The sequence below is a fragment of the Neolamprologus multifasciatus genome, chromosome 4, assembly GCF_963576455.1.
Source record: "Neolamprologus multifasciatus chromosome 4, fNeoMul1.2, whole genome shotgun sequence".
Classification (NCBI taxonomy): Eukaryota; Metazoa; Chordata; class Actinopteri; order Cichliformes; family Cichlidae; genus Neolamprologus; species Neolamprologus multifasciatus.
This window is the reverse complement of record NC_140442.1, coordinates 76,614-94,482: the sequence shown is the minus strand read 5'-3', so window position 1 is coordinate 94,482 and position 17,869 is coordinate 76,614. Positions and strand designations below refer to the sequence as shown.

Sequence of the window (17,869 nt, the reverse complement as noted above, 5' to 3'; positions counted from 1 at the left end):
CAGCTCACTCCCGGTGACTACTTGGCGGGGCCTGGCGCCTGCTGCTCGGTCAGGCCTCTTCCGGGGCGCGGGGGGCCCTCGGGCCTCCGGCCTCTGTGCCTGCGGCTCGGTTCACTCTGGCACAGCTGGCTGCCGGCAGAGCCGGCGGGCACGCCGGTGCAGCCCCCTCTAGCTTCTGCCCGGTGGCTACTGGGTGACCCCTCATCTGGGGATCCTCAGCCCTTCCCATGAAGGTGGCACGGATGCCCCTCCGGTGGTCCTCCTTGGGCTCTTGCACTCTGGGGCCTCTGGATGTCTGGGGCCTGGATCTCCTCCATGCCTGCTTCATGCCCTGGGGGACGGGGCTATGGCTCTCTACATCCTCTAGCAGACCATTACATGGGGAAACCATTTGAATACAAGCGCGCCGATCCACACAGGTGTGCACATGGGTGTTCACTATTCGTAGACTTAAATCACACCTTTCTTGGCTGCTACTTCAAAGCACATTGTGCGCTGTCTGTCCTGCGTGCTGCACAACAACATTCAATATTTAGTATTTACTGCTGTTTACACTTAGCTAGATTAATGCGATGGTGTTGTGTATAGTATGTTGCATTGTTTTGTTTGTTTTTTTTGCTTGTTTTCTATTCTTTTTCTCTCAACAGGTGATCCCGGAGATATTTTTTCTTCCCCCCTTTCTCACTGTCCCTCTCCCCTTCTGTTTTTCTTTTCCTTCCTCTTTCTTTCTCCCTTTCCTATCCCTCACTCATGTCTGTCCCGTCTGTAACAACTGAAAATAAAATAAATAATAAAAACAAAGGTCGATCAAATGGACCAATACGGCAATGCCATGATGATCCATTTGGCAAAATAAATCCATTGGGTATCCTTGTTGGTCCTCAGACAACAATTCTGACGGCTAAAGAACCAAATGGGACAGGCGAAAAAAAAAAAAAAAAAAAAAAAAAAAAAAAAGAACAGAAACATAACCTAAACTAACCTCGTATTGTGGGTTATCTCAGTTGTTCTCCTGACTGAAGTCCGTGTACAGCATCCTGCCATGTGATTGCATTTGTTCCTAACCCATCCAAACTTCAGTAACACTACAAACGTCACTGCTGTTTAGTTTTCTGTCTTCATTTCATTTTAAATCCCTCAGTCAGAACATGGTATTTATTTAATCTTAAAAACATTTTTGGAGACCTCCCACATACCACCAGTGGCATGCATACCACAGTTTGAGGACCACTGCTACAGAGGTCTTAGAGAACATGAGCTCCTTCACCAGCTCCAGATAAAAACCTTCACCAACCAGGTGGAAATTATTTTTTTATAGGTCAAGACTATAGGATCCAAAGAGAGATCAAAGGTCAAAGACATGACCTCAGATATGCTGTGGTCGAGTCTCAGAGAGCTGTTTATGAAGAATGTTTACTAGTTGATGGATTGGCTGATTGATTTCATTCCAGCACATATTGAAGAAATATCTCATTTACATATATTAGAACATTATACTTGTGCTGGTGGATTATGGGAGGGTGGGGCCTTTGCTGGGTCACCTGACTGTGGGTGGGACTTCTTTAAAGCTCTTTCCTCCTTTGTTTCACTGATTAAGATAACCCTTCAGCTTTGTACCTTCATCTAGAGGAGCAGGAAAAATGTGAGCTCAGTGTGGCGGGGCCTTTTCTCCATGACCTTTGAACCTGTTCTAGTTTTACTCTTTCAGACATTTTCATGATGGGGGGAGACTGAGCTCAGACTTTTATAATAAAGATGAAAACATGAAACTGTTGAACTGCATGGTTGTTTCTGGGGTCATAGGTCAGATCTGACAGGTTGTCCTTTCTCGCTCTACTTCCTGTTTCAGAGGAAGAGTAAAGTTCACTATCAGGTGGCTGTCATCATCAACTATCTGGGCCACTGCATCTCTCTGGGAGCGCTGCTGCTTGCCTTCACGCTTTTCATGAGGCTCAGGTAATGCACCTGTCTGTGTGTACACCTGTCTGAAGACATGTCGCTTGCTGTGAGGACAGCTGAAGGGTTAAGCTTCAGTTCCTGGTTCAGGTTAAAGGATCACTTATGCGCATCCTCACAAAGAAAGGAGCACAGGGCCGGCCCCCTGGTGGACGGTGAGGGTAATGCAGGTGACTGTACCATGAAGAAGATTAAACAAACCCATGATATCCTTCCATCATCTGGACTCACCTTTACAATGGTGCTCACACAAAGCTAGTTATCAACTCACTAACCCTGCACATTCACATGGAGGGCATCTGACCAATCACAAAGGGGCATTTCGTGGGTCACATGACTCTTCCTCCACAGAAAATAATCCCTGTGAGTGCAACCTGATGTTACAACATGGTGATAAAAAAATCTCTAAAGAACAGCGAAGTATGCAAATAAAATGCAACATTGTAGTAAAAAGGGTGAGATACATGCCACAGAAAATTCTTAATCAATTTAGTGCACGCAAACATTTGAATTCCAGGTGATAGCTTATTACTGAGCACGCTCAGTGCTGCTGTTTGTTTCCAAGGTGATGGCTGGAACCACTGAAACATTGTAGCTTCCTGTCTCACAGCCCGATGAAGGAGGCGTGGAAATCAGATCAGAGTGAATGAATGTGATTGGCCGATCAGGTGTTCAGGTGTGTGTTCCATGTTTCCAGCAGAGTGGCGAGACTCAGCATCATGTCTGAATGAAGCAGAACACCACATGCACATCCTGTGACAACACCATTATCGACCATAAATCGACAGTGCGTCTTAAGTATGAATTCTGGTTGTGCTTACTGACCTCAAACCAATTTTATGTGCTACACTCAAAAATCTGTCAAAAAATGTTTTAATATGACTTTGGTACAAAGCCGCACCACTTGATGGATTGTCGGAGCATCACGGCTACCATAGTCAGGAGCCTCGTGGAGTGATACGTACTGTGCTTCAACGTAATATTATGGTGTGTGTATAATGACCTGGCACACCTGGAACACCTAGCTGTTAGGATGCTACATGCTTATGAAGTAGATTTCAGACTTAAGGCTATCAGTCACTTTTTGTTTCGCTTAATGCACCTTATGTATGAAAATAGATCCGTTCACTGATACTGCACCTTATAGTCTGAAAAATATGGAAACTGAGAACATTACCTGCTCTGGACACTTTGAGTTTTTATTGCTGTTTATTGCTGCTGTTCAAGGTTTGAGAGTAAAGCTAGATGTGATGACTGAATTCAGACCTCAGGTCAGCGGGTGCAGTGGTCCTGTTTAAGGATAAGATATTAGAGAGAAAAAAACTGTTGTAAATTTGTTTGCTGTCAACAGACAAAAACCTAAAGAATAAAAATCAATATGTTTATTATTTACTGATCATCAGGGAAGCACAAAGACAGTGAAACTGTAATGAGGGGTTTTCCAGGAATGATGATGCTATTTTCTGGAGATCTGATTGGTCTATAGGTGGCGATGTCATACCAATTGATCTGTAATCTGGAACCTAAGCAGGTCTAGAGAAGGTTGGAGTCACAGCACATGTTACCATGGCAGTTTTCCCCAGTAAGTAATAAACTACCTACAGAAAGCCCAGGTTAACCCTGAAGTTATCTGGATAAGCCAAAACCCGGCTTAGTAATACAGACCTCTGAAGTTGTGATCCAGTAATTAATTACTAAGTAACACAAGATCAGAATTAATCTGTGCGAACAACGATGTATAAATCCTGGCAATCCTCCTGCACTTAACAGCGTACACTGTGTTACTCTGTTTGTGTCGGGGACCCGATCCTTGGGGTGGTCTAATGTTTTGGTGCAGTGTGTTTTGGGGTTTAAATGCCACAGAGACCCGGTGTTTAGAGAAAATGTGTCTCAGCTGCTCCGATACTCCTGACACGTACGGGATCACTACAGGTTTTCTCTTGGGCAGCGGTTGTCCTTCTCTCCTGGATCGGCTGGAGCTTTCTTTAGGCGCCTTTCCAGCTTTGACAAAAGTCCAGCTGCGATACTCACATTTACTCAGGGCCTTCTTGATGTGCTGTCCTTCTGCTTCCCTGGCCGCTGTGTCTGTGGGGATGGTGTTCACTCTGCGTTAGGGTTGGGCGATATGTAAACCGACAATCGTCAGTCCAATAATTGTCGATGTGGTGACTTTTTGATGGCTGGAGCAATGTAATCATACATGGACTGATTCGCGTGTTTACAACACAGAAGAAGTTCAAACATGTGTTAATGCGGTCATCACGATTAACGCGATTAAAATTTGTAACGCTCTCAGCCCATCTGAAGCGCAGAATGAACAATCTTTGGACAAACTGCCTGGAATAAATTGACTACATTGACAATTAAAACATGAGAGGGTGATGCAGGGACGGTGATTGCTGTTAAATATTCCGTCATAATGTTTGAATAAATCAAATTGAAGCCTGTTAAAATGTAATGTACTAAAACCACCAGAAGGTGGCAGTAATGATCTGAAAGGTGTTTCCTGATGCTGCTCTGAAAAAGTCTGATGTTGTGAGATTAGCTGCTCACAAACAAAAAGGCGAACATGATGAAATCCAGAACGACCGAGCGCAGCAGGAACAAGCTGCGGAAAGCTCAATCCTGAAAAGCTCACCTGACTGATTAGTGTGGAGGTGTTTAAGGAGGAGGCGATCAGTTCACGTCTGTGTTTCAGGAGCATTCGCTGTTTGAGGAACATCATCCACTGGAACCTGATCTCTGCCTTCATCCTGAGGAACGCCACCTGGTTCATCGTCCAGCTAACAATGAATCCCGCTGTTACCGAGAGAAACCAGGTGCTCACACACACAGTCACATACTGACAAACACACTGATGCTGACCGTGACGCTGACTCCGGCCTCTGCAGGTGTGGTGCAGGCTGGTGACGGCAGGTTATAACTACTTCCATGTGACCAACTTCTTCTGGATGTTTGGCGAAGGCTGTTACCTCCACACTGCCGTCGTTCTCACCTACTCAACCGATAAACTCAGGAAGTGGATGTTCATCTGCATCGGGTGGGGTCAGTCCACCTGTCCCCCTTTCTGTCTGTCTACCTGTCCTCCTGTCCCTCTCTCTGCTCACCCGTCTCCCTCTCTGTCTGTCTGCAGGTATTCCATTCCCCATCATCGTGGCGTGGGCTTTCGGGAAGCTGTACTACGACAATGAGAAGTAGGTCATGTGACCAGACAAGACTTGCTAAATATAATGTGTTGCAATATTGAACGTGAGGAGTCATGTGACTGTGTTTTGATTGACAGGTGCTGGTTTGGAAAGAGGGCGGGAGTTTATACAGACTACATTTACCAAGGCCCCATGATCCTGGTCCTGCTGGTAGGAGCACAGCCAGTCCACCTTAAAAACACTGCAGTCCTCCTTAAACACAGCCAGTCCATCTTAAATTCTGTCAGAGACTGATGCTGATGTTTTGGAGATTCCTTTGACCAGCAAGTGGTGCTGAAGCCCCCATCAGACAGTAGAAACCAGTAAAAACCCATAAAGTCTATAAAAATCGGTGGCGTTCAGAAATATCAGATTTGTTACAGACAGCTGAGGATGATTTATCGAGAGAGGAAGAGGAGTGAGATTTAACGTGAGAAGACACGTCAGCTGACAAGCTGTCATGTGATGTGGTCTCTGAAGCCTGCTAACCTGATCAGATCATGTACACACACTGAGAGGTCACATGTGTGTCAGAAACACCTGCACAGGTAACTTGGCTCCAGCTGTGTATAAACCTGGAAGTCTTCTTCTCCTCAGATTAACTTCGTCTTCCTGTTCAACATCGTCCGGATCCTGATGACCAAACTCAGGGCATCAACAACCTCAGAAACCATTCAATACAGGTAGAAACACACCTGTAAAAGGTGAGCTGGGTTTGTGATTGATTGATCAGAAATAAATCATTGGTTTGCTCTTACAGACAGATGAGCGCAGGTGTGATGTACAGGTGATAGTTAGCTGTCGCCTCACCTTTGCATGTCTCTTTGGAGGTCATCTTCACCTTTGCCCTCTCGCTGCATTGGCCTGTTTGCTGAAGGAATGCCTGTGTGGGTTAATGTGCTGCTCTGGTGCTGCAGGAAGGCTGTGAAGGCGACGCTGGTGCTGCTGCCTCTGTTAGGAATCACCTACATGCTTTTCTTTGTGAACCCCGGAGGAGAGGACGAGGTCGCTCGGATCGTCTTCATCTACTTCAACTCCATCCTTGAGTCCTTCCAGGTTCAGACTGCCACCCACACCAGAGGGAGCCTAACACAGTTTAATCAGAGCGCCTCGGTGTGGTCACTGAGCACCAATACATGAGCTGTCAGACCAGGTTCAGCTTCCTAAATACAGTTTACTTTGCTGGTCTCAGTCCAAGACTAAACTGACCGAGCTTTCTTAGCTCAGTTTACACAGACTGATCTGAAAAGAATCATAAACCTTTAGCTTAGCTATTAGCCAGACACACCCTTTGATGATGTCACTTCTAGGCTGGACTATTGTAGCCCATCAGTCGCTGTTAGCTAACTTGTCGCCTCTCTGTGTCCCTGCAGGGCTTTTTCGTCTCTGTGTTTTACTGCTTCCTGAATAGCGAGGTTCGTCATGTTAATCAGGATTCCTCTTGGTTTCACATCATGTATGAATCGTATTTACATGACCCTTCTGATCTCTCTGTGTACCTGTTCACATATCTAGGTGCGCTCCGCAGTCAGGAAGCGTTGGATTCGTTGGCAGGACCGTCACTCCATCCGGAGCCGTGTCATACGTGCCACGTCGCTGCCCACCTCACCGAGCAGAGTGTCCTTCCACAGCATCAAACAGTCCTCAAACCTCTGACAGACCTGAACTCACCCAATGGCGGTCTGAGATGTGATTCCCGTTGGCCAATCTGAGCTCTTATGATGCATGAGGACCAGACAGTTAGAGGGGGGGCTCTGTGTGGCCCCGCCTCTCTTCACCCTCACTAGACTCTCTGTCACTGGACTCAACCAATCAGCTACTTCATATGTTGCACTGAGCAGTAGGGATGGGTATTGATAAGATTTTCATGATTCCGATTCCATTTTCGATTCTTTTTAAAAAAGGAGAACACTAAGGTCGATTAGCTCAGAACTTTGTTTTATATCTTCTCTTTGAACAAGAGAGAAATGTAGGAGTAAGTGGCCTTACAAACCCAACAGTGAGATCTTAAGAGATCCACAGCCTACGGCTCTTCAATGGGGTGTCACAGAGTCCCCAGGAAAAAAAATTGTAAATGTAAAATAATAAAATAAATATTTTTCTGTAGCAATAACAAAGTATAACATAAATTATTCTGTAGCCATTACACAAGAATACCCAGTAATGTCCCTGCCTACAATTAAACACATTCACTTACCGAAAATTATCTGCTGTGGCAAACGGCTGCAAGCCTTTGACCACAAACTGAGTCACTGCTCGGTGACATTCGTCTATCCTGGTCTGAAAGGAGACGCTACGGTAGACTGCAGCGAGAACTGCCAGCATCTGAGCCAGACTCTGTCTCATCATGGTCACCTAAACGCACAGTAATGGCAGGTTTGTAATAAGGCAGATCGCGCTAACATAATCTGCACTGTTAGTTGATTATTTACCTGCTGCATTAACAGGAGAGGACGTGCAAACGTTACCGCTGCTGCTGGGTTGAGATTCACGAGTCCGGAGTTAAAAACACGACATTCATTTAAGGTCATCGCGTGTTTTGTGAGCAAATGCTTTTGCATATTCGTAGTGTTTCCTCCCTTAAATGAAATATCTACTTTGCAAGTATAGCAAGTTGCCCTGTTGTCATCCGTTCTCGAAAAGTGTAACCAAACTTTTGAGCGTTTGAGCCGCTTAGGCGCCGTGTTTCCTGCCAGGTAAATGACGCTCCTCAACGTGGTGACGTCATTCGGGGCGACTGGAATCGATAAGGGAATCGTTTGCAGAAATGGCAAACAATTCCAAGGAACTGAAACAGTGGAAACCGGTTCTCCACAAGAACCGGGTTCGATACCCATCCCTACTGAGCAGCCAGACTGCATTTTATAATCGGTTTATTGATTTATTGATCAGTGTTTTATTTATCAGCTATTACTGTATGTATTACTGATCACCAGCTTTCTGCTCTTCACGCACACTGATCATCACAGATTCAGAGGTGTGTGGTGACAAACCTAACCCTAACTTAGACTGTCTGATAACCCTGACGTCAGCTTCCTGCTCTACTTCCTCTGGTGAACATTTATTCAGATTCAATCTTCGGGCAAGTGGATTAAGGATTTGTACCATTTCCACCAGTGGCAGGAAAGTAAAGCTGGATTATCAGCAGGTTTTATTTTGCATCAGACGGAGTCTTTACAGCCACAAGAACGTCTGCTTGATGTTTGGTGTAAGTGCTCCGCCACAGAGACACTGCTGAAGGTGTGTGTGTGTAAGTGTGTGTGTGTGTGTGTGTGTGTGTGTGCACGTATGTTTGTGTGTTTGTGTGCACGTGTGTGTGTGCACGTGTGTGTGTGCACGTGTGTGTGTAAGTGTGTGTGTGTGTGTGCACGTGTGTGCACGTGTGTTTGTGCGTGCAGTTTAATAAATTAACCCAAGCTTAACTTGCTGTGAAAGGGGCGGAGTTTACACCATGTGACCAATCAAACATGGACAGATCAGCAAACTGATCTGTTTATTTCCTTCATGAACAAATGGCAAAGAGGCCGTTTATACAACCATTCCCACCTGCAATCCCTGGCCAGGTAAAAATACGTGACACACACAAGTTGACACACACGCCACCATGGTGAGTGGACGGGAGAGCCAGCCGGCTTGGATTGGCTCTTAGCCTGCGCCTTTGCTGTGCTTCCAGTTCTTCGCACAGTGGTTTTGGCGACTCAATGTCAGGATGAAAAAGCAATAGAAAGCACAAAAACACCTTTTAGCCTGGAGTGGCTGTTGTGTGCTGCTGCCGCAGCGCCAATTACTGAAGTATGACAAAATCTATCAAACGAATAATGCGCCTGAAAAGTGTGTTGCACTCTGCCGTGCATTATTAATGATGCATGCTGTTTGAAAACTCATGACAACCACTTCAGTAAAATTTCAAATCTACAGTAACAAAAATCATGCAGCCATTTTCTTCTGCTCGTCTGAAGTCGGGTTTTCAGCAGCAGGAAAGCCCCTCCCCCTTTCACCTCATCCTCCAGGAAAACAGAGACATCCCCTGGCCAGCCGATCAATCTGATCTCTCCAGCGTATGCCGGGCCTCCTCACCCTGTGCCTGGCTGAAACTCCTTACCCAGGAGGCGACAGCGTTAGCCATCTCCTTTCGATGTGGAGGAGTTCCCCTCCTGAATGACTGAAGTGCTCGCCCTAACCCTAAGGGAGAGCCCATCCACCCTTTGGAGAAAACTCATTTCTGCTGCTTCAATCCGCATCTCGTTTTACAGTGTTCACAAAACGATGTGTGCGAGATTAACAGATTTATGCCGTTTCTCAACAAGGTGCATTTGGTGCCAGATGGCTGCTTAGGACACTAACTGGGCATGAATTAAAAATATAACAATTCCATTAAAGCAGTGGTCCCCAACCACTGGGCCACGGACCGGTACTGGTCCGTCGTTTGGTACCGCTCCGTGAGTCGTTTGGTACCGCTCCGTGAGAGCTGAGACTCGGGCTGAAATTTATGGTTTTCAGGGTTTTTATCATTAACTCGGTTTCCCTGGGTCTTTTCCTGTGTTGTAGTTGTGCGTCTTATTTTGAAAGAAATATTTACACGTTACCATAGCGACCAGAGAGCATTAAGGGGCAGAGAGGAGGATGTTACTCTCAATGCTGTTGGTGCATTTCAGGAGGATGCTAATAAAGTTACACAATTACACAGTGATTTTGCGTTTATTATTATATTTACCCTCAGTTTTTGTCTCGGTTGTTTGTTTTATTTTGTTGTATTTATCCGCCACACCTTAAAGGCCGGTCCGTGAAAATATTGTCTGACATCAAACCGGTCTGAGGAGCAAAAAGGTTTGGGGACCGCTGGATTAAAGAACCAGTAAGTCTGTTACTGACAACAATGATGAAGGGGAGGGAGAGCGTGGTCCCCTGAGGGGCCGCTGTGCTGCCTCGCACATACGGTACAGAAGCCTCACATACTGTGGTTGAGGTGGCAGATCGTCTATGCAGTCAGGTGACTGTTCACGCCCACTACTTGCAGCTTCGCTCAGCAGTGCAGATTGGATTGAAGGCATTGAAAGCACACGTGTGTCATCCAGGTCATGGCAGCTATCCTGTGGACTGTGCTGGTAGATGTTCTGCAGAGAGGCCACTGGACTCCTAACGATCTTTTTGGCAGCCATCACCACTTTCCAGGCATTTGCAGTCCATAGGATTGGTGTTGCTGTATCACGATTAGGGATGGGTACCGGTATCCGGTGCCATGATGGCACCGGTTCTGATATAAACGGTAGTAACCAGACCGAAAAGCAGCGCACATTTCGGTGCTTTATTTCGGTGCTTTTTTTTCCTGAGATGTGATACACTTTGAATTCTAGCCAATCATTTTACGTTTCCGGGGATAGTAGGCGGGTCCAGGTACGTACGTTCTTTTAGAGCAGAGCTACAGGTTAAAAATGCCCAAGGCGAAGCGGTCAAAAGTCTTGCTGTACTTCACAGCAAAAGATGCAAACTCAGCAGCCTGCAACAAGTGCTTTAAGGTGATACTGTGGAAAGGAGGTAACACCTGAAATCCGATGAAACACCTGGCGACGCATAGCGTTTTTTTTAAAAGCCGAAAAATGTGCCGTATTTGATAGCTTGCTGCGAGACCTCACACCGAGCACATCTACTGCAGGTGTGGTGCCTGTTATCGGACGAAGAGTTAGCAACATCCCCCAAAAAGCTGAAGAGTAGAGTCCTGGCCCCTAGCCCTGCCAGTGTAGCAGAAATGATGAGGATGATGATGCAGCAGCAGCCGTTCTTCTCTGCGTGAGTAGCTTAATGTTGTTCGTGTATAATTTACGTTGAGTAGGCTAACCACGTTATTACATTAATGCATGTAAGGTGAACTAGCAAACATCATCATAGCTACATGCGGCTGTCTTCTTGTTTGATGGCAGATACTCCCTTCACCCTGGCCAAAAAGGCTAAAATGACCAAATAAAAAGTGGGAAACAGTTAAACATGAGAGGTTTTTGGATAACGTTTTTGTTTTTTCCATTGTTTAAGCACTGCTTCCAGCCAAGAGTGATACCATATATGCCCTATAGCTGCAGAAAAGGCTAACATTGTTATCTTTTTACAAAAAAAACAGCTGAACATGAGAGGTTTTTGGACCAATTTTGTGTTCTCCATTCTTTAAGCACCGGTTTGAGCACCGTTTAAGCACCGGCACCGTTTCAAAAGTACCGGTTTGGCACCGGTATCAGATAAAACCTAAACGATACCCATCCCTAATCACGATACAGAAGGTCAGGATGCTCTCAGCTGCTGCAGCTGTAGCTACATATGAAACTCATCGTCCTCAGGAATCACAGCCACTGCTGAGCCCTCCTAACCAGCTCTGTGGGGTTAAATGTCCCACTGAGGTCCTCACTGATGTAGACACTGTTGGGATTTGTTTTTATCTTTAAGACTAATATCTCACAATTAGAATCACATATTTGTCTTTTACTGCACACAGAGTCTTGTAGAAGAGTTTTGGATTCACTCTGATAAAACAGACCATGTTTCCTCAGCCAGATAAGCCAATGACCTTAGTATCCTGTTATTACACATAATGAAAAGTGCTGCTGCCTGTGCACGATGCATCCTATAACTGCAGTGTCATCTGCAAACTTTAGAACAGAACAGAATTCAATACAATAATACATACAGAGAAAAACCCAATAGAGCACCTTCTATTGTCATTGTACATGTACAATGACAATAGAAGGTGCTCTATTGTCATTGTACATGTACAATGACAATAGAGGGTGCTCCACACCAGCTGTGCCAGAATAAAATATAAATAGTAGGCAGCAGGGATAAATAACAAACAGGAGACATATGTCCAATCAAGAGGCACACATTACCGATAAGTTGCAGCGTCCTTGGAGGAAATGCAAGGACATAAAGACTCACACATAGACTCTGTGTGTGAGTGGTCTGAGTGATGAGGGTCACTCATGGCTCAGATTGGTGGGTGGGGTGTGGGGATACAGTGTTTGCTAACAGTCTGAATGGCCCAGGGGAAGAAGCTGTTGCTGAGTCTGGAGGTGTGGGACCTGATTGGCCTGAGGTGGCGACCAGAGGGCAGCAGGTCAAACAGGTGGTGGGCGGGGCCACCTGTGATGGCCCGAGTTTACCTGAGACAGGAAGATCTGGTGATGGGCTCCAGGGGTGTCGGAGGGCAGCCAGTGTTAATTATCCTCTGCGCAGACTTCCTGTTCTCAGTCGTGGCCCCTCAGTTACTCCTCCTCAGCACACTGTTCAATATCCCAACTCTTTGATCTTTGGGCTGAAGGAAGAACAACACTCGGTGTGTAAATGCTCAATCAACAATCTCTTTATGCCACACTATGAGCATTAAAAAACGTCCAGACAGGAGAAGTGGACAGGAAGGTGTCCGCCAGATCTCCAAGTGTCTGACCGTTTCTCACATTCTTATAGCTTCAGCTGCCCTCCGAAGTCATAAAACCTAAACATCCACATTCTTTCGTTATGACCTTGGCCTCCTGTGCCGTATGTTCTGGTCTTTCTAATCAGACAAATAAGGCCATGCTTCTCTGAAAACAATATTTCTTATAAATCAGCAGTATAATGCATCATAAAACAATGTCATTCATTCGCTAGCAGTCTAATGTAATACAAATCAGTCTAATCAATCTAATAATTATCACCTTCTAAGTCAGGAGTATAATGCAAACACAACACCGAGAAAGTGCAGCAGCTGCTGGGCCTTCTTTACCATGGCCATGGTGTCGTGGGTCCAGGTGAAATTGGCGGAGCCTTGATCTGTCAGCAAATCAGTGAGACACTGAGACACTATCTTCTCGAAACACTTAATGACGACAGACGTGAGGACTATAGGTCAGTAGTCATTGGGGTGTCCACGCCAGTGTTTGGGGGGATGGGAAAGATGGTGGCGGCTTTCAGACATGTGAGAACGATGGCATGAGTCAGGGAGAGGCTGAACAGCCTGGTGAGGATCCCTGCCAGCTGGCCCGTGCAGGCTTTGACCGCAGCTGCTGGGACTCTGTCGGGACCGGCAGCTCTCCTGGGGTTCACTGCTCTCAGTGACCTCCTGACCTCATGGAGGTGAGGAGCAGGGGGAGTGGTCTAGGGTGTGGTCTCAAACTAAGAAAAAAGGAATTGAGCTTCTTGATGCATGCCCAATCATCCAGGTAAGTAAATCCCCAAAAGTTGATTCTGTTGATCTGGACGTTTTCAGCGGGAGAAACATTTCGTCACTCATCCAAGCGACTCCATTTGATCCAATGCAAATGTGCTGTTTATAAGTTTGGGGAAACCTGCAGTCAGCTGAGACTGAAGAAGTCACCTGGATGAAGAACGAAATATTTCTCTCACTGAAGATGTGCAGATGAACAAAATCAAGTTTGGGGGAATTGAGCTCCTCTTTGAGTTTGAGGCTGCTGTTGGGGTTGGGGGCTCTGGCCTTTGTAGTTGGTGAGGGCTTGGCGGGGGTTGAGAAAACCCTCTATCCTCTTCCTGTCGGCCTCCTTGGCCTGTTTGAGGCCCTCCCCAGGTTTGCTCTGGCAGTGCTGTGCAGAGAACTGTCCCTCAGCCTGAGTTACGAGTTGTGATCAGAGGATAATAATAATAATAAAAATATTGCATTTTATTTATAGGCACCTTTAAAGACCTTGAAGGTTTCCTTACATTAGTGCTACAAAATAAAAACATAAGGTAAACAAATCTAAGAATAAGTATGGAAGTATAAAAGCTAAACAAGGTAAAAATGGACTAAGACTGAGTCATGATGAAGGGAATGCAATTCTGATCAGATGGTTTTAAGACGTGACTTAAAAGTGGTGAGAGAGTTGGTGGTCTGAAGATCTGCTGGAAGTGCATCTAAAGTCTCGGCAGAACAACTAAAGGCTCTGAGTCGTGTGGTAGCCAGGCGAGCACGTGGAACAGACAGAAGGGAAGCTGAAGAAGAGCGGAGCGTACGAGGGGGCGAGTACATATGAAGATCAGATAAATATGGAGGAGCGAGGTTATGAAGCAGGATAATGTTGTCCTTGTCTGTCTGTTGGGTCAGTGGGTGCACTGCAGCAGCACCACTCTCTCTCAAAACACTTCCTACTGGTTACAGTGAGTGCTGCTAGCCTGTCCTGCTGCCTCCAGTGCTTTATTTACCTGACCCGATGAAGCCGTTAGGGGGGGCAGGAGGGTCGGGCCTACTACCTGTGTTACAAAAGTATCCAAATGTTCATCACATATAAACAAAAACACCATGTCATGATGAATTGGATTACATTGAAGCTTTAATGGTTTTATAGGCTGATCGTACAAAGCCATGCTTCACTTCAGGACACTAGAGCGCCCCCTTGTGGTGGACCTGCTAACTTCTTATCTGCTAAGAGGAGCTGGAACACCATTATGTTTAAACTTATACCTGAACATGCTTAAATTATCAAAACTAAAAGTATATGCCACTATACATTAAAATTTATGGATGGATGGCTGAACTGTGCTGGACTCCCACGCTTCTGAAGATTAAATGTATTTATTTATTTTTACTTTTCTATTTATTTGATTTTAATCAGGTCATTACTTATTTAACTTGTTAGAACTTCTTCTTGTTGTGTTGCGTTTCTTCATGGTGAGTGACAATAAAGAACCCTGAACACTGTTCTTTATTGCATTTGTCTTTTTTAAGTCTGCTGTTTCTGATGCTCCTCGCAAAGTTCCCAAAACCTACAAACAGCAGCAGATAACACAGCTCACCTGTGCTGAGTCACACAGCTGTGCTGAGCTGATGGACACAGCGAGAGCCCAAGATTTGTTAGTTTCCTCCTGCACTGATTTTAACGGTGCGTCTTCAGAGCACCAGGTGCACCTTCTTGTCCCCCACAGGTGAGAAACTGAAGATGAAGAAAATACAGGAACCACGGCGCTACAACAGTCATTCGCTGTTCTTCACCTTCTGCTGTTCGCATGCAGAGAATGAGAAACGCACACCTGTACCTCAGGTGTGGCTCAAAGTTTCAGGACATTACAGACAGGAAACACCACCTACTACATGCAGCTCTACTGCACTCACACCTGAGGGCTGCAGAGCAACCGCTGCAACACCTGTGACAGGTGTTCAGTCTTTACGTTACAGTGTTGTCAACACAAAGTTTTTTATTTTATTTAATACAAGAAAGATAAGCTATCCTGTTTCTCAGACCATAAGGCGCACCAGATTAAAAGGCCCATTAAGCAAAACCAAACAGTCAGATAAGTCGAACTTTACTCATCTCATTCTTCTCGCTTCCTGCACTTCTGTACCATTGATTCATTAATGTTGAATTCTGTTCACATGTTCTACGCATGTCTCTTAACAGGAGCTATTTTGGGGTCCTTATACGCACACAATATGGTAATATTATGCTGAAGCACGGTACGTGTTACTCTGCGAGGCTCCTGACTATGGCAGCCGTAAGCTCCAACAATCCACCAAGTGGCTTCGTGGCTGACCAAAGTTGTACAAAACATTTTGATGTAATTCTGATTCTGATAGTTTCAGGATGACCTGCCATCATCCAATCACACATCTGCTTACCTGTATCTTTTGCTCGTTTCTCCTCCTCTTCTTTCCTCTTTTTTCTAAACGGAGCACCTGATGGCTTTGAACCTTTCTTGTCCATCTTCCATTGGTTTTAATTTTGCACTCCAGTATAAACACCCATCCCCCAACCCGAGGATCACCACAACATGACCTAACAGACCTACACCTTAGTTCACAGATTCTCTTTGTCTAAGGTGTATTTCTGGGATTTTGCACAACCCAGGATTTAAATCATGAATACATGATGGGCTTGGATTTACAACATTATGAATGAAATGTGCTCTATTTGGAAGCAGCCGGTCCCTCCCCTATTGACGGGTTGTGTGTGAGACTTTAAATCAAACTGTAAATTATAAATTTTAAATTGTTATTGATCCCTTTACTCAGAGTCCTTAAGTGTGTATTTACTTTCTTACTCTTCTTATATTTATTGTTTGTTTACTTGCGCTGCTGTAACTGGAGCCTCGTCGTCTCTCTATAAACTGGACTGTATGTAGCGGAGATGACAATAAAGTTTACTTTGACTTCAGCAGCGAGCATGCGCACCGAGGAAAAACATCGGTGCAGATATAAGTCTGTATCATGATGTCTGGTGTTTTCGTGTTTGTTTGTTTTTTATTTTTGTGTTATTTTGCGAGTTGGTTATTAGACGCTGCTCCAGCCAGCCAGAGAATCCCCGCCGCCCCGCCCTCTCCTCTCTGTACCGCAGGCGCACCTCGCAAACGAGGGCGCCCTCACTCCCAGCAAATGGGCGATAGAAAGCCGATCGGTGACTATGCCATCGTTGGAGCAGCATGAGCACGAGTAGTTCTTTATTTTTATTTTCCGATGCCCGTGATGCCGCCCCGGGCATCCGCCCGTGTCGCCCGTATCAAAAACCGCTACTGCACACAATCCATTCGAGCAAAGCCAGGTGAGCTGAGGCCTTCCTGCCACTGACCTCCGACCTTGTGACACAGCGCTTCAGCTGATGCTCAGAGCTGTCAGGCTGCTTTAGAATCAGTCGTGGAGACTGATCCGTGCTCGGCCTATCTGAACGATGACCTCAAAGCTCAAGCAGACAACTTTAATGTTTAAGAAGTTTACAGCACAGGTCAGCTTTGCTCAAAACTTCCTTCCTGTTATTTTGATACGTACGCGCTGTGCTCATACCTGCGATTCAGGTAACGATCGCAAAACTCCGCCCACTATGTCGGTGATGTTGTTTTATTCTCACCTGTGTGCAGTTCCGGTTCAGATTACTGTGACCCTCCCACACCTGTGAGAATTTCACTCTGTGGAGCAGAATCGCGTTATTTAAGCTTAATGTGTATAAAGAGAGCCGGAACTTCATCTCCGTCATCGCGTGCGACCTGAGACGAGAACGCGACACTTTCTCTCCTCCGTCTGGATGCAACGGGTTGCCATGGTAACGGCAGCTTCCTCCCGGCATGCAGCAGCCTGCGCCCCCTCCCTCCCTGTTAGAGCGGCGCAGGGTGGAGCAGCAGACGGACCGACAGCAGCAGCAGCAGCAGCAGGAGGTAAGAGCCGGACAACGCCCGTCCTCCTTCTCTTCACCCTCTTCATCCTCCTCCTCGGAGATTCTCGGAGCAGCTGCGGCGGGTTTGCGGTGACCGGATCAGTCCGCAGGCTGCTGTTAGGCCCCGAGCGAACACGGAGGAGGAGGAAGAGCGGGCTCGGGTGTAGCTGCGCCGAAACATACAGACTTTTATGATTGTATTTCTGCATTATCATCATCATGGTGATTCACCGTGCCTGAGCATGCTCACTGACTCCTCTTCATCACCTCTCTTCTCTGTGTCCTCCCCTCCTCTGTAGGAGTGAAGATGGATGGAGACTCCGCCCCCCTCACAGATGGCCCCGCCTATGAAACGCAGAAGATGGAAGGTTGGTAACAATAATTACTGACAATTGATCGATAACTAAAGGTGTGAAACTGATCACCTGACTGAGCTTTAACCCTAACCCTACTCCCAACTTATTTTGCTCCACCCCTCCACTCTGATTGGATGGCTGTTAACTGGAGCCGGAGAAGAAAGCGACTCTCCTCCACATAAGATGAACATGAAAAAACCTGAGGAGCAGCTTTTACCAAAGTCAGAGTCAGCGATCGACGAACTCTGGCTGTTCTTTGATTATTAGTCGTCATTAA

The 17,869-nt window shown here is 46.0% G+C and overlaps 1 protein-coding gene across 1 annotated transcript in view; it reads left to right on the top strand.

Annotated features, from left to right (window-relative positions):
* The window catches only part of crhr1 (corticotropin releasing hormone receptor 1), a 42,532-nt gene extending 24,928 nt beyond the window's left edge, over positions 1-17,604 (top strand). Inside the window, exons 6-15 of the mRNA XM_085156824.1 lie at positions 1,850-1,956; positions 4,655-4,775; positions 4,848-5,001; positions 5,090-5,150; positions 5,240-5,312; positions 5,739-5,824; positions 6,059-6,197; positions 6,515-6,556; positions 6,657-17,237; positions 17,539-17,604. Of these exons, the coding sequence (XP_085012950.1) occupies positions 1,850-1,956; positions 4,655-4,775; positions 4,848-5,001; positions 5,090-5,150; positions 5,240-5,312; positions 5,739-5,824; positions 6,059-6,197; positions 6,515-6,556; positions 6,657-6,797 (924 nt within the window). The 3' untranslated portion in view covers positions 6,798-17,237; positions 17,539-17,604. The remainder of the gene's footprint in view (positions 1-1,849; positions 1,957-4,654; positions 4,776-4,847; positions 5,002-5,089; positions 5,151-5,239; positions 5,313-5,738; positions 5,825-6,058; positions 6,198-6,514; positions 6,557-6,656; positions 17,238-17,538) is intronic.
* Positions 17,605-17,869: the final 265 nt, after the last annotated feature.